Here is a 15,513-nt window from a genome sequence, read left to right on the forward strand (position 1 = left end):
GGAGGCACAGACTAGAGAGGACAGATTTAGCATACCGCTATCTTTTTTGCCATATTTCAGAAATCAGTAGTGCACTGGGTACACCATACTGAGGTTTACTCCTTCCTCAGAGGTAAAGATAGCATGCTAGTGGTAAACTGTGAGAAACAGTTCATACTCGGAATTAGCAAACACTAGAATCAAAGAGATTATATGTATTGCAGCTTCCTTTGAAATGTTCTTTTTATTGAAGGAGATTGCAGAAAGACATCTAACAGGGAACAAAAGCAACAACAACAACAAAAATCCCCCAAATCCCAGGCATTGAACACAGAGTGTAAAACCAGACATAATTAGATCAACATACAGTAATTAGACTCCAGAGCAAGTATCATGGCCAATTCTTCAGGCTCACATGCATGAATAAAAAGCTGATACAGGGCACAGTTAGAGGCCCCTGGCTATACTCTACTTTCAGAGATAGGAGGAAAACGAGGGTCAAAGCCTAATATTAATCACAGATGGATGTATAAACTCGGAAAGGCAGAAATCCTCTTATCTCCATTTCTTTGTTTTCTGCAGCGTGCTGTGTTTGATTCCAGCCCGGTTTGTTTACAGCTCTGATAGTGCAGCTTTTAACAGCGATGCATATTCAGTTATTTCTTTATTATTGAAGGGTTTTCACTGAAACTCCCCAACCCAGGCCCATTTGCCAGCCCGGGAATCTGACTTGTAAGAAAGTTAAATCTGTTTCTGCTTCAGGAAGGTGTTCCCTGATAGTCACATTTATGTTAGCACACAGTTAAACAATCCATGTGCCAAATGCAAAGAGAATTGTGGTATGAAGTGCCATTCAATAATATGGTTTGATTTCTGTGTAGGATTTATTACAGGTTATAATGGAAGGAATGCTCTACATGCAGGTCGGCTGGAACGGCATAGTTTTAGAAATACTTAGGCATGATCAAGTGCAGCATAACATTTAGTCTGAAAGTTCTCAATGAACCTAGCCTTCATTGCTTAATGGTAACGGCACGAGAACTGGAAACTAGACTTGGATTTTGCTGGATTTGTACCAAATGCCTCATTTGGTGTCCAGACACTGACCGGCTTACTTATTCAGAGTTAAACAAATAAACTGAAAAATCATTTTTTTGAGAGCTCACAGCCCTGCCCTGGAAGGAGGGGAGACGCCGTGCAGCTGCATGGCTCCAGCCGTGTGGAAGGATGCAGGAGGGCATGTGGTGCTCGGGCTGGCCGTAGCAGGGAACGGTGGCAAGAGGCAAAACAGGCTGCTTCAGTTTATCCAGCCCCATCCCCTCTCCTCCTAGCAAATGCCTCGCCCCAGCTTGAGAACTGCTGCATGGTTTGCAAGGACAGGGCTGCAAAAGGCTTGTGCACTGTGTGCAGAGCTCCATGGTCTGGCATTTTTGTGGTGACCCCAGGAAACCGAAGTGTACCTTGTGATGCAGGAAGTCCATTCAGAGACACCAAAATGTACTGGAAGTTTGCAATGTTATGGCCTATCAGTTTCTGGTAGGATTTCTATTCCTACCCCTACAGTTGCGTGGTAAAAAATCCAAAGGAAACTTTTGTCTCTTTCTGAAAACAGGTTAAAAAACCAATAATCTGACAGCCATGTTTAAACACAGTTTGTGAATTGTGTATTTTCACAGCTGCGTGATGTCTGGTCCATCCCTGCTGCTTTGTACTGCACACGTGTCCTGATTCCACTCAGGCCAGCTTCGAGTGGGCATTTGAGAAGCGTGAAGTGTTTGCTGCCGGAGAGCCAGGAGGCGAGGACATTGTCAGCCCTTGGAGATCTGGCTGCAAGAGGCAGCAAGAAAAGCAGTAGATCTGATGGACACGAAACGTATTTTGAATTGCTGGTGGTGTGTGTAGCTCCTGACACCTCTGCTGTCGGGTGTGTACCCCATGTATGTGTGTAGGAAGTGTCTGTGGCAACAAGCCAGGGCTTTCAGCTCTGTTCGAGTTTCCCCTGTTGGATTACTTGTTGCTGTTGGTTACCTACTTTGAAGAGGTCTCTCCTGCAGTGGCCCAGGTGAAAGTGCCTGTGAAACAAGTAACTCGCTGATTTTATGAGCTGTATTTTAGTGCAAGCATTTCCCAGTGATCGGGTTGCAGGGCCTTGCTCAGACTTGCCTCTGGAGGAACTAACAAACCCAGAAAGTTTGACAGGCGCTGGGAGCTCTGCCGCTGCCTTTCCATCCCTGCTGGTACCCCGAGGACCGGCAGCTTGCCACCTGGGCCTCTCGCTCTGCCTGCAGACTTGGAAGACAAAGCGAGGCAGATTTGGAAGTACAGTGGTAACAGAGGGTGGTGTGGATGTTGGGCTGTAGAGGGAGAGCGATGACAGTGAGCGTGAAGAAGTCAAGGGGGAAGGCCATAATCTTCAAGTCAAAGTGGGCCTAGAATGGGCCATTTCAGTCAAGCCAAGCCACAAACTTTAGAGGAAATCCAGATCTGACTGAGCATCCAGGTGTCTGAACTTGCTCTCTTTCCTATCTTTAAAGAGCCATCTTTGCTTTGCCAAGGTCTGTATTCTGTGGTTATTTGGTGTTCATCTAGTTTCCAAGCTGAAAACAGCTTTAATTAATTAACTGGCAGTAGAGCAGCCCACTCGTTTAGCACTTAACAAGTAACGAGCTAATGGCAGCTTGGCTCCTGTTTGGCTGTAAGGCCTGTATCAGCATCGCATAACTGCTTGCTTGCGCTGATTTACCTCTGGACTTGGGGCCATGATATTTATCAACATCTAAGAGCTCAGATCTATCCCAGGAAAGCTCACTGTGGGGCTATTTGGAGCTGGGCTAGCAATGAAAAATCAGAGGAATGCTACCATGAAGTGGCTTGGAGACTGATATGGAGATAGAGAATCAAAAAGGATTAAATCCTGAGGTGGAGTAATTATTTTTAATGACTGTTTACCAGTGCTTCTTGGAAAGTAAGGATCTTTCTAAATGTGTGTGGTGAAACTGCCAGTTCCTGGGAACAGGACTACGTTTGGCCTAAATGAAAACCAACAGCTGAGGATTTGCATGTTCAAGTAACTTCAAGACAAAATCAACTACATGAAAGACAAAAGAGTAATGAAAGGAAACATTCTGAACACAAACCATCTCAGGTGGTTAGGGGGCAGGGAATCTGCTTCACGTTAGCAAAAAATAGAATCTTTTGAAGCTTGAGGGCCTTATTCTACACTCGTTAAAATGATGAAATTCTTCCAAAGCCATCAGGATTACATCCTTCGACTGGCTTTAGGATTGGGCCTTCCCACTAGAAAGCCACTTGATCTTTCTTGCTTTTAAATACAAACATGAATTTCCAGTGAGGTTTCCTTCATTTCTTAATATTAAGGTTTCTTTTGGCAGCATTTTCTGAACTAAATGCCAGGCAGATTTCAGATGCAGTCCTCCATCCAAGGTTTTATACACCAAGCCAGTGAGAACGCTTCCCCAGTAATCCCTGGGAATTCCGTTTTGGTGGTTGTTACCCTAGAACCATTCTTGGTTTTGACTTTTTTTCCTGTGGACTTTCTCTGATGAGTGGAGACCAACGCAATCTAGCTAGCCTTTGCTTCTCAGGATGAGGAGTTCAGTGTGGAGCCATTGTGACAAATGCAGTAATTCAGGACGATGGGAAAACTCATTTGGATAAAACTCCAACTGTGTTTTTGTGTCTTTTCCAAAGAGAAGGCACATCCTGAGGTCAGGTTTGATTTGCTCTTCTTCTGTGGATGGCATTGAGGTTGGCTGCTTGTAGAAGCTTTCTCTTTTCTGTTAAGTGCGAAATTAGACTAGAATATGATTGGTTTCTGTTTGTGATGGCCCTTGCGCTTGATGTCAATTATTATTTGCGTCATGGCTTTCCTTCACGTCACAGGTGTTAAAGAAAATAAAAAATGGAGATGTCCATTCAGAGATGGCAAAGTTCTGCACTGTAGGGAACTGCTGTAGCAGAGGCGTTTTTGGGACTCTGTGCCAGAGGTGCGTTCCTCAAACTTCTAAGGGAAATGTTTTAAAACGTTTTTTCCTAATATTCTAGAAGAACTGATCCAACTTAGATCTAGTCTTGCTACTCAATTTGTAAGAGGACGTCGTATAGAAATACTTGTATAATACTCCTTACTGGCTTGCCAGACCAAACTATTCAAATATTATCTACTAGCCGAGAACAAAAGCAGTTTTCTACCGATATTTTATAGGACAGCATAAATCTTCTGTAGCAATGAGAGTTATGAACTTACTGCATTCAAGCGCATGTGTGTGTTTTTTTTTTAAATCAAGAGCAGGGATCCTTCCAGGCGGTGCGACTCCAGGAGCTGACACCGCTACTGGTGCTGACTGGTGCACCCTGGCTGCCATGGGTAGTGCGATGTGCGGTGCTCACCTCTGGTTTCACCTCACCGGGGCCACTGGCTGCCTGGGGATTGCCACGTGAGTTGAATGCGGTGTGATGCCAGAAATGGGTGCAGCTACACTGTCCTGGCGCTTGGGTATCCCAGGGCTGTGTTCCCAGCATTAAACCACGGCCGTTTTCCTCCTTCGCTGCCCAGTGAGGACCTCCTGAGTTGTAGCAGCGAGTACCAACGTTACATGTATCGCCACAGGGCAGTATTTTTCTAACAGGGGTGTCCTGGCTACTTGAAACTCCAGAGCTTCTCTCCTGACCTTGCCATATTGCAGGGACTTAGGGTTTTTTTCCTGTTAATGTGCAGGGTAGCATGTTAGAATAGGTTGTGATTTACAGTGAGATGGGATAACGCCTGTTCTGGAAGGTCCTGCGCACCCCTTGTGTGCTGGAGAATGCCAGCTGTTTTGAGTGGTTATTTCAGAGACAGTGCAGTACTTTCTGCAGCCTCTCTGTTTAAAAAATAACAGCAACGATATAATGTCCTCAGGGCTTCTTTGCCTCCTAATTACAACCAACCCTCTCATTAGTCCCGCAGGGAGACAGAATCAAATGCCATGTGGTGTTTTACACTTAGGATGCTGTGCTTACCACGAGCTGGAAGGAGGCAGGAAAAGGGGGAGTTAACAATTCATAACCATTTATGGAGCAGGCACAGCCCTCCTTGGACCCAGTTCAGCAGAGTCTGAGGGCCTCAGATCAGGAACTTTATCTGGCTAGTAATTGCATCGGCATGCTGCCTTCCTTGTGTGCAGGGGGGGGCATTTGGTGAGCAGGAGACGAAGCTGCAGAGTCCTTGTGCCGGCATCCACGCACAAGGATGAATTAAATGCACGCACGCCTCCGGGGAAGGACGATGGCTGGATTCTACAGTTGCCTGAAAAGTAAAAAGTAAGTGCCATGCTGAGCCCTCCCCTCCACCTTTCCACAGCGAGCTGACGCCAGTGGGTGCTTGGGAATTCCTCCCTCCTGTATTTCAGCAGCAGCACTGCACACAGTGCTTGTGCCTTGCGACTGATGTACCGTTCGGAGTATAAAGTGCAAAAAATCAACTCAAACTGAACTAACAAATGATGAAAATTGGTCATGCTTTTATTCCTTCACAGATGTGTGTGTATATATATGTCCAGTGGCAAACACAAAATACTGAAAAAGAAATTAAGAACCTTTTGCTGTCTAATTATAGCAAAAGGAAAAATGTCCTCTTCTTTATTGATTAGCTACATTGTTTATGTTGAACAAATAATGAGAAATACAGAAATGCACGTTGGCTTTTAAAAATGTTCAGCTAGAAATCTGGCATTAAATGCGCTCTGAGAACTCGATATGCTCAGTTTTTTGTATAAGCAACCTGAGGTGTGCTCTGTAATCGCTCCCCATTGAGAGATTTGATTTTATTTAAAATAAATATTTTTGATTGCTTCACTATCATGTTCTGTGGGAGCAGGCTATAAAGGGAGAAGAGGACGGGGCAATGCATGTTAGTATTTGTGCTTTAAACCACTGTCAAGACAGCTTTTGTTTTTCCTTTGATATTCTCTCTGCTAAGGAATGGAACAAAATTTTCTGCTGCAAAAAACTGAGCAGCAGTTTTTGGTGACGATTTGCATCAGCGGACTGTAGAGGGCTCTATTCTTGCATACAGTACAGGATTACACAAAGTGCAAATTCACGGAGAAAGGCAAGCGAAATTGTATCTTGAGGCTTAAGATATGAATGATGACAGTTAAATGTACGGATGAAATCTTGGTTAGCAGGGGAAAAAAGTGCCAGTTCAATAGTGAAGCTGACAATTCCTTCTTTCTCTTTTTCCCTCTTCTAACTGTTGGATCCCTCATACCAACAGTGTCTCACGTTACTCTGGTGGAAGTATGTATTTTTGAAGGCACTCAATTCCTACTGGATTTCAGTTAGCATTTCCATCCCATATTCCATCCCTCTTCTCCTCCTTTGAAAGTTGTAACGGTGTCTATGAGAGGAATCTAAATATTTGGAAAGTAAGTCTAATTTAGCTAAGAGGGAAGATGCGATCACAACAGACAAAAGGACTGAGAATTAGTCCTGATGAAGGTAGAGAGATTGGCACTTGAACTGACAACAAAATCAATTTATGTTGTTTGATTTATGTTGTTTTTCCTCCAAATCCTCCAGCATCTAATGCAATTAAGATAAACTTGGAAGGCTGAGAAAGGCTATAAAGGATGAGCAGCTGAAGCTTCTTTCATATGGCATATGATCACTTCTTTTCAGGTGGAAACGCACCTGATTTCTGAAGAACAGCTTTGTTTTTTCAACAAATTCTTCTTTCTGGTTGCTTTTCAGTTAGATCTCTATGCTGGGTATACATGCAGTTTGTGTTCCTCATCCTGTTGTCTCAGTCTTGTGATGTGTTCCCAAGTGGATTAGTGTGACTATAAATACTTCGCAGTCTTTACAAATTTTATATGTTGCTTTGGCTGTGATTATTGGCAGTTAAAATGAGCCTGAGACATTAATTGCAGCACCAGAGATGTTTGGAGCCTGAGATGAATTTTGGATAAATTTTTTTGGGGAGTTTGACACGAAGCGTTTGTCTTTCTGGGCAGTGTCAGATGTGTTACAGGAATGGCTTCCCCAAATCCTCCCATGGTTGTTTGACCTGTAGGAGTTAGTTTGCTTTGTGAATGAAATGACTTGGATGTTTTAAACAACTGGCTCGGGCACAAGCAGCGGTTTAGCCAAAGCAGCAGAGCTCTGCACAGGCCTTAAAACCTGCCACTGCCACTGGCAAGGGGTCCTGCCAGGGCTTTGGGCTGCTGTGTCCAGGTGAAGTGCCTGGGCTGTTTTAAAAGCTGCTTTGGGGGAGCTCTCTCCTGTGCTGCTGTCACGTTTGCCTTCGCAGCCCCACATTTTCCTAATGAAGGCTCTGTCTCTGCACACTGCTGTGACTTCTGTCTGCGTCTGAGCTTTCTGCAGTGAGTTCTGCCCCTGTGCTTCATGAGTGCTCTCTTACGAGATGTCACATCATTAAAACAAACCAAAAAACCTCATGCAGATAATTCCTCAGCACAGCACCAGTCTTAATCCACTGAAATAAAAGTTGGAGATTGCTTTCGTATTTTTCTTTAACCAGCATCTGCAATCCAAGTAATCTAAAATTGTTCTTCCAGTAAGTTTGTAGCTCTTGTAGCTCATCCTTGTTGCAGGGTTTCATTGTGCTTGGTCCCAGCCCGGTGTCAGAACAATCCATCAGCTCTGGGCAGACATGATGCAGTTTTCTAAAGCCTGCAGAAGAATTTGTTAATATCTGTCTTTCAGCTTTTGATACTAGCCAAATACATAGTTATGAGCTGAAAATGTGGTTGCTTGAATAGTAAGTTTCAGTGCTGGTCAATGCAAACTGCCAATTTCCAAAGACAAATATAGTGTGTTAGAAGCTATATAAAGTATTTGGCTGAAGGCTTTGTGTGCCAGCTCAGAGCTGGTTTCGGTAACAGACTATAAGGAAATGTATTTAACTGGTCTGGAGTTAATGTGGTCACTCAAGATTTCATGGTGCCTTTCACAAGCAAGCCCAGAATTACGGACTTATTTCGGTTTGAATGTCTTTGCTATGCCAAGCTCTGTACTTCCAGTGGGATATTTCATTTCTTTCTTGTAGCCCAGAATTGTCAAAAAAAAAAAAAAAAAAAAAAAATCTGATGTGTACTCCTGTGCTGCAAACAAGTTCAGCATCTGGGTAAAGCAGCTGGTCAAGGGATGCATCAGTATCATTTTCAACATATTTTTATTATGAGATGGAAATTACAGATGTAAAATGATATTAGGAATGTAACATCAAGCAAAATTTGTTTTCTGGATTAGGAGCTGTTGCTTTGTTGCTGTCTGTGTTTGTTGCCTGTTCGGATGAGCATCAGGAAGAGATTTTGTAGTTTGTGGGGATTGTTGTAAAGGTGTCACAGCGCTGCCTACCTGACTGATAGCCAGCCCAGCTGAGGTCTCTGTTCCCTGCACCCTTCCCTCCAGCTCCCTCACTCCAAGCCTGCTTGTTGGAGAGGCTCACAGAGGACAGCTGAGGGTGCAGACTGCACTTCCTACAGCTTTTATTTCTGCGTAGGGTCCTGTGGCCCTTTGGTAGGAGCCTTTGGTTCCCCATCGGCAGCAAGCAGCTGCTTTTGGAGCTTGGACACTAGCAAGTGACTTGGAAGCAGTTTAAAGCTCCACTGAGTGCTACTGACCAAGTGCTACTGACCAAGTGCTACTGAAGTAGCGACTTGGCACTGCGGGGAGCGGGGCACTTCCAGAGTGTTGCCTCTTCTCTGTCAGCAGGTCATTCGCCTCCCGCAGCGTCTCTCGCTTTTTGGAACTACATTGGTGCGGCGGGGTTACAGCGGGGACCGTCCGTGACGCTTGGCTCTGACATGTGCTTGTACACGGAGCTCCTTGCAGGGTGCTTGCAGCGAGGCCATCCCCATCCGTGGTGGCATCCCCGCGTGTGCCTGGGCTCAACCAGGCCATCAGGAGGCCACGCGGCTTCCCCGGAGCTGCTGCCTGGGAGCGCTGGTGCCCACTGGCAGCAGCCTGCAACACGAGCTGGTCCCGTGGTGCTCTGGGGGATCTGTGAGCAGACAGCGAATCCTGGAGAGGTGAAATGCTTCCCACGATTGCTTTGGTATCCCAAAACACATGTGGTTACCTGCCTTTAGTGTTTTATTATTATATTAATGCTATTTCCCAATGAGGGCAAGAATCACTCATTAACAGTTTTTCAGTGGTTCATTGTATTTTTTTTTTTTCTGGTTTATGAAAGGTGGTTCCTGCCCAGCAAAGCAAGTTCACCAGTGCAGAGAGAATCCCTGGAAGCAGACAGAGGTGGCAATACCAGGTTTCAAGAAACGGCTTGTGGGGAGTACAGGAGGCAAAGCATTGAGCTGAAGGGAGGTGCTTTTTGGAAAGTGGGGAGCTCTCCCATCCAGGGCCAAGTCAGAGAGGGTGCGCTGAGCAGAAAGGACTCCCCAGCCGTTACGATCCCTTGGGAATCTTCCAGTAGGCAGCCTGAGAGCTTGCTTCTGTATGTAGCAATGTAGAGGGCGTTTGGACATTTGGGAGTGTTTGGTCTTCAGCTCACAGGGCTTGTTCAGTGCCACGCCTGGTATTAAAAGCATACAGATTGAAGCCCTGTTTTCTTACACAACAATAATAGAGAGGGTGAGCAAAAGCAGTCAGGAGGTGGCAGAGCCATGGCACTGCAGGCAGTTATGCACAGTTGGTACAATGGTGCTGTATTATTAACCCAAAGCTCAACTATTTCTGTTTGTTGATTCATTCCATTTGACTCATCTCTGTGTGAGAAGTTCAGTTGTGGCTTAATACGGCCAGTGAGTCACCCCACCTCTCCCAGTCCTCCTCCTCCTCTTCACACTTCTCTCTGGATGGTGTTTGCTTTAGCAGCCACCGGGATGCGGTGCGTTTGCTGGCTGTAGGCTGAGGAATTCCAGGCAGCCGTGTCCGTTTGGTTTCAGCACAACAGCCCTTTCCCTACCACCAAGGTACTGAGTGTCTGATGGATGAGTGCCTCTAATGCTGCCTGTCCTACTTCTTTTCCACCACAGCAGAAGCTTCTCAGCTTGGAACAATCTGCTGAATGTGATCTTCACTCTTCTGCACCATTTGCCTGCCAGTTTTTTGTCTACCTTGTTTTGCGAGATTGAGCCTCGAAAACATCTTGTCTTAATTTTGCTTTGTGTTCTCTCCTTATGCAGGGTCTTCTGCTGTTCAGGGCATCTAGCTTTGTACCCTTTCAGCCAAATGGAGAGATGAATTTATCATTTCTTCCTTGTACAGAGGTCTGGAAAGTTTAATAGCTGTGATATGAGGGCCTGGAAATGGCTTTCTAAGCTGAAATCTGGCTATGGATGCTTAAGACAAAAATACACTAGCTCCAAGCTGTGCTTCCAACGGATAACCTACCTGAACTAGCTTAGCACAGCTAGAGCTGCTTACCAGCAAACTTGGGAAACTCCAAGATGAGGCTGGCTGTGGGGAGACAGGCAAAAACCCAAGGTAATTCCAAGGCTGAATTTTTATTTTTTCTCTCCTAAGGGCTGTTGCTGTAAGAAAACAGTTGAGCACAACGTGCATTGATTCTTACCAGAAGCTCTACTCTACAGTCATCAAAGCTTGTATTTCTGAGTTCAGTCCACTGTAGTTTCAAGGTTGGTACTGTTACACATCGAGGAATTTTAAGAAATATTTTGAATACAGCAAATATGAACAGCAGACTTTTTTTTTCCATATGTTGTTATATTAGTAATAGTTATTTGTGTTGAGGTAGCAGGTGGCCCTCCTAGGCTCCATTATGGGAGTCATTGTTTAAACAAATTAAAGCCAGTCACTTAATATCCTGCCTGATTTTGCATGCAGATGCTGAGCTGTCACTGTTCATCAGGCGTGTAACAGTCAGGATTGTGCTAACAGCTCAATGTTTCCGACACGATGTACACGAAGAAGCTGAGACCTGGGCCACACACATCCGTATGTCCTTACTCATCGTTTAACTCTGTTGTGACACCAGTGTGTGCTGCTGCGTTCGTATAGGCCTTCAGGTATCAGGGTATCCTGTGGTCTTGTGTATCCCATCACCGTGCTGTAGCACCTTTATCTGTGACACGGTTAGAGGGGACTGTAGCACTTCCAGTCGGAGCAGGGTGACTTTGGGCAGACAAAGCAGCCTGATTCTGCTTTCCAACCATGCAGCCAGAGCTAAAGCGGCATTCCAGCTTCACATTTTTGTGGTGGTTGTTTCTTTTGGCCTCAGAGTTTCAAGGATCTGGTGCTAATTAGTGAACTAAATGTTTGACTTTTATTCATGATGGATTCATTTATGCTTATTCATTCTAAGAAATATGTAATCGTGTGCTTTTGCCAGGCACAGAATCACTCATCTAACAACACAGTTCTGATCCACACGGTATTTCAGACGCGAGCGGGATGTATTTATACACTCGAGCTCAGAATTACTCTGTAGATGTACGGATGTAGTCATCGAGCTGTCTCTGTGTATGGGGGGAATACAGACCTGACAGAGGTGCAGAGGAATTGTTTGCTGATTCACTCTAGCAAATTACTTTCCATCCTCTCAGTTTAGAGAAAAGAATATTCCAGAAGTTGAATGTTCATTGTGTTTCTTCAAAAAATGCAAATCTTTTCATTGTTTCCTTCCTTGCAGAGCTTGGGCTGTTAAGACCTTACAGAACTTCTGTCCCTGTCTGTTTTTTTTCATGACATCCTCCTGTCTGTACCCCATCTTGCTGTCCTTGGTGTCCCCCTCCTGGGATTTTCTTACGTTTTGTCCCCTCTGTTCCCTGATGCCACCACCTCCTTCAAAGCAGCCAAATGCACCTGGTGCTCCAGTGGTGCAAACCAGCGCTGGCTCAGGTGGTCTTGTTGTGGAGGGGTGTTTGTGGCTGCAGCCTCGGAGAAGTAGGATCCCTTTGTAGTGGCTGCTCATATAAAAGAAAAGCCAGTAGATAGCCTGGGGACACATGTGGCTCAGGGACTGCTTCAAGCACGTGTGACTTCCCTTGGCTCTCCCAGTTCTCCTGTGCTTCAAGACAAAGTGTGCCTTGGAAGGTGCCTAACTTGGGCTGCAGGGAATGCTGTCAGGAGGAAGGAGCAGGGACAGCAGAAGATTTCAGTGAAATCAAATGCAGGGAGACCCTCAGACTCCCCACAGAGCTCCAGAAGAGCTCCTTTTGCAAGCGTGGAAGCTGCCCCAGGCCTTCCTTTGGCTCTGGCTAAGATCAGCAGCCAAAATGGGGTCTGAATTCTAGAAACAGTGGGAGCTCACGGGGTTTAGCCAGCCAGATGCAGTTTGTTTCAACATAGGAGGGAAATGGCCTTGTTTTTATTTTCGCGTGTGTACAGCCAGTAGATGTTGCCCTGGCTAGGTCTGGGGACTTCACATGAAGAGATTTCCTGACCTTCCTGCCAAAGGCAGCCTCTGGGACCACAAAGCCTGCATTTTATTTGCTCTCTTGTATAGCCAAAAGATGGCTGGCTGTTTGTAAGAGTTTGATCCTTGGAGTGAACATTTGTGACAGTCAGCCCTGGAAATTTCTGGTAGTCACTAGTTTTTTCGTTGTTTGTTTGTTTCTTTTTTAGTGTACTTTAAATTCTGGAGCATTAAATGGCTTTATTGATGTATCTTGGAAGCAATGTGTTCTGGGGAGTTTCATCTACCTAAAGATGATTTTTTTTTTTTTTTTTTTTTACTTTTTCCCATCCTTAGGCTGTTCTTTACCCCACAAAGTGAGGGATAAGAGACAGTTTTGGAAAAATAAATAAATAAATAAGCTTCAGACATAGCTTTAAGTCCCATGTTTCAGTTCTGGCATTCAGATGGCTATTGTTTCTGCCTCATTTTCCCTGCAATATTCCGACAGCTTAATTTGTTAATTTTTTCTCCGGACTCTTTCAGGCCTAGGATGTAATGATTCCTCGTGAACATTTTGGGGACCAGAGCAGGATTCAAATACAGGAACATGGCAGATATGCAGGCAACTCTTGTGAAAGTTTATGGTTTCTCCAACTTATCTGTAGCAGTAGCACCTGGTAGCAGAGTCAATTGGTAAGGTCCCAACGTGCTGGTCTCCCGTAGCAGAGGCAGTGCTTTGCTCGTTAAGCTTTCCAGGCATTCAGCGTGACCATCACGATTCCACAGGCAAAGAAACTCAGGGCTGAGTGATAAACGTTTTGGCTACTGTTGGCAGCCCTGCCATTTGCCCTGGACTCCAGTGACAGAGGCAGAGATAGTCAGCTTGACTTTTATTCTTGTTCTTGACGCCGGCTTCTTGACTCTGCTAGCGTAAAGCATGCCTGCTCTTCAGTGATAGTGGCTGGACATTTCCTGCTGCTCTGCTCGTGGAGCTGTTTCCAAAGGCAGCAGGGCTTACTGGTGTAACTCCCTAACTGCCTTTGGTTACGTCCGTGTTGATGTTAAGTGCATGTTCCCCCTCCTTCCCCAGTTCGCCAGCTGTATCCACGTCAAGTGGATCTGAGGGAGTCTCCTGCTGCTGGCAATGTGCTGGTTCCTCGTACCGTTGCTGGATGACTCTGCTGCTTCTGTTGCTTCTTGTTAGGAGGAGTGGAAGAAGATCCTCATTCCAGCTGTTTCCTGAAACTTCCCCAGTGCGGTAGTGTAAAGAATTGCTACACGGGAAAAGCACTGACTTATTCCTACGCTGGTGCCAAATGGTGCAATTCAGCTGGGTCAGTTAATGTACATTCCTTTACAATAGAGGCAGTCTGGGCCCAAAACATTGGCAGAGCTCTTGTGTGTGCTTAGTTCATGACTGTGTTAGTGCCAGTCTTGATTTGAGCAAAGTTCTCTCGTGGTTCTCCTGATTTGTACAGACCAGAAAATGCACTGGAAAAATTATGCTGTAAATTACTGTCAGAGAAGGGCTGTTCAGAAGCACTTAGTTTTTGGCAAACAGGTGGCTATTCTGCTGTCTGTGCTGAAGCAGACTTGCAGTAGGGATCCCTGCACTGACAGCAGCAGCACGAGGTTGTGCTAATAAGCTCTGCAGAGTAATTAGGGGCACGAGGGCATGCCCGAGACAGGTCAGTGTCTGGTGTGGGTTCCAGCCATTGCAGAGTGGGGCTGCTCGGACTTCAGCTGGGCATCCCGAGCTTCATACAAACCAGCACTGCTCAGCTGTACCTGCCCCAGCTTTGAGCTCACACAGGTCCACGTACGTACGCTGCAGAGTGCATTTCCACTCTGTTTTCACCAGTAGCTTACAAATATTTTTTGTCTCATTTGCCCTTCCCCCTTCTTATCCTTTTGGCTTCTCACACAATTACAGACTGAGCCCGTGTGACTGTATGAAAGGCATTTCCTCCTGCTCCTTTTTTATTTTTTTAACTCAGCTTCAGTCCACCAGCTGCTTTCCATTAGTGTTACACACACACTCACTGGGAGGGCAGCACATAATGCACTGCTGAATAGCAGAAATCCTTCAGAAGCGGTCAGACAGAGGCTTCTCAAAGCAGACCATAGGTAAAAAGAGTTCAGCACACTGGAACCTGTCTTCTGGCAAGCTTTCCCTGTGAAGCCCAGGTCTGGGGACCGAGCACGGTGAGGGGGTGTTGTCTGAATGCAAAGTGTGAAAGCTGGCTGTAGATCTCTTTATGTGAAAGGTTGTTTGCTCTGGATATCTCTTCAAGGGTAGCAGCTGAGTGTTTTCTGATGCTGCGGGGATTTATGACCCCTACTTGTTCCTGGGAGAGCATTTTTATTGATACTAAATACTGACAGGATGCTTATCTAGGCTTTCTGATTTGTGATCCTTTGAAAATGGCCTTAAACTTTCCTAAGCTCTTCTTTCCTTAGAAATGACAGAATCAGTACTCATTAACTTTGTAAACTTCTTCCCCACCCCTCCCTGTTATCAGTGGAGGTGGCAGCAAGAGGCCACATGTAAGCTGCTGTTTGTGCCATTCTGCTATGCCTGCTTAAAACAGCCACAGTTGTGCCAGGCTCAGACCAGCAAGGGTCTGGCAAAAACATCCAGCTGGTCAAAACTGGGGGCAGTTTGTCGTAGAAACTCTAAAAAAAGTTCAGGGGGATCAGCTGTGCGAGGTCAGGTCCCAGTCCCACTGTCATGTTGGGCAGGACCCCGGTTGGTTGTGGGATCCCATGCCATTCAGCCTGTTCCCTGAACAGGGACCCTGAAGAGAGGATTGCTCAGCTCTTTGCACAGAGAGCGACGGGAGCTTTGTTTGTGGAGTTGGTGATGGGCTCAAGGGACGTGAAAATTGAATAGAAACCTCGCTGGCTCTGCTGTTGCGTTGTGATTGACTCTGAGAGTCTGTTCAGTGGGGTTGCAGAGGGTAAACCGAAGACAATTTTGCTTCCCTTACTGTCAGTGGGTTGCCAAGTCCTTGGCTAGCCCGTAGCATTCCCAGAGAGGAAGCAATCAAGCCCATTTTGTCAGAACAAAGTCCTCCAACTGCCTTAATAAGACAGAGTAACAATTTAACCTGTCACCTTCAGCTGAAGAACTTAATGTGAATACTAAACCATCCTGCATCCTGTGCTTTTATGAAGCTCTGTGCTCA

The 15,513-nt window shown here is 45.6% G+C and overlaps 1 protein-coding gene across 9 annotated transcripts in view; it reads left to right on the top strand.

The window, feature by feature from the left end:
- The first annotated feature begins 5,053 nt into the window (after positions 1–5,053).
- The window catches only part of KIAA1210 (KIAA1210 ortholog), a 43,926-nt gene continuing 33,466 nt past the window's right edge, over positions 5,054–15,513 (top strand). For 2 of the 9 annotated variants that reach the window (XM_048079103.2, XM_048079052.2), the window contains exon 1: positions 5,054–5,301. Coding sequence is in view for 1 of the 9 variants with exons in the window: in XM_048079052.2 (XP_047935009.2) it covers positions 5,240–5,301 (62 nt within the window). In the remaining 8 variants the exon portion in view is untranslated. Of the gene's footprint in view, positions 5,302–9,602; positions 9,939–10,491; positions 10,605–14,293; positions 14,531–15,513 lie in introns of those variants that run through there. The other 7 variants (XM_048079070.2, XM_048079078.2, XM_048079024.2 and 4 more) reach the window with 7 other exon arrangements.

Source organism: Anser cygnoides, chromosome 13 (assembly GCF_040182565.1).
Source record: "Anser cygnoides isolate HZ-2024a breed goose chromosome 13, Taihu_goose_T2T_genome, whole genome shotgun sequence".
NCBI lineage: Eukaryota > Metazoa > Chordata > Aves > Anseriformes > Anatidae > Anser > Anser cygnoides.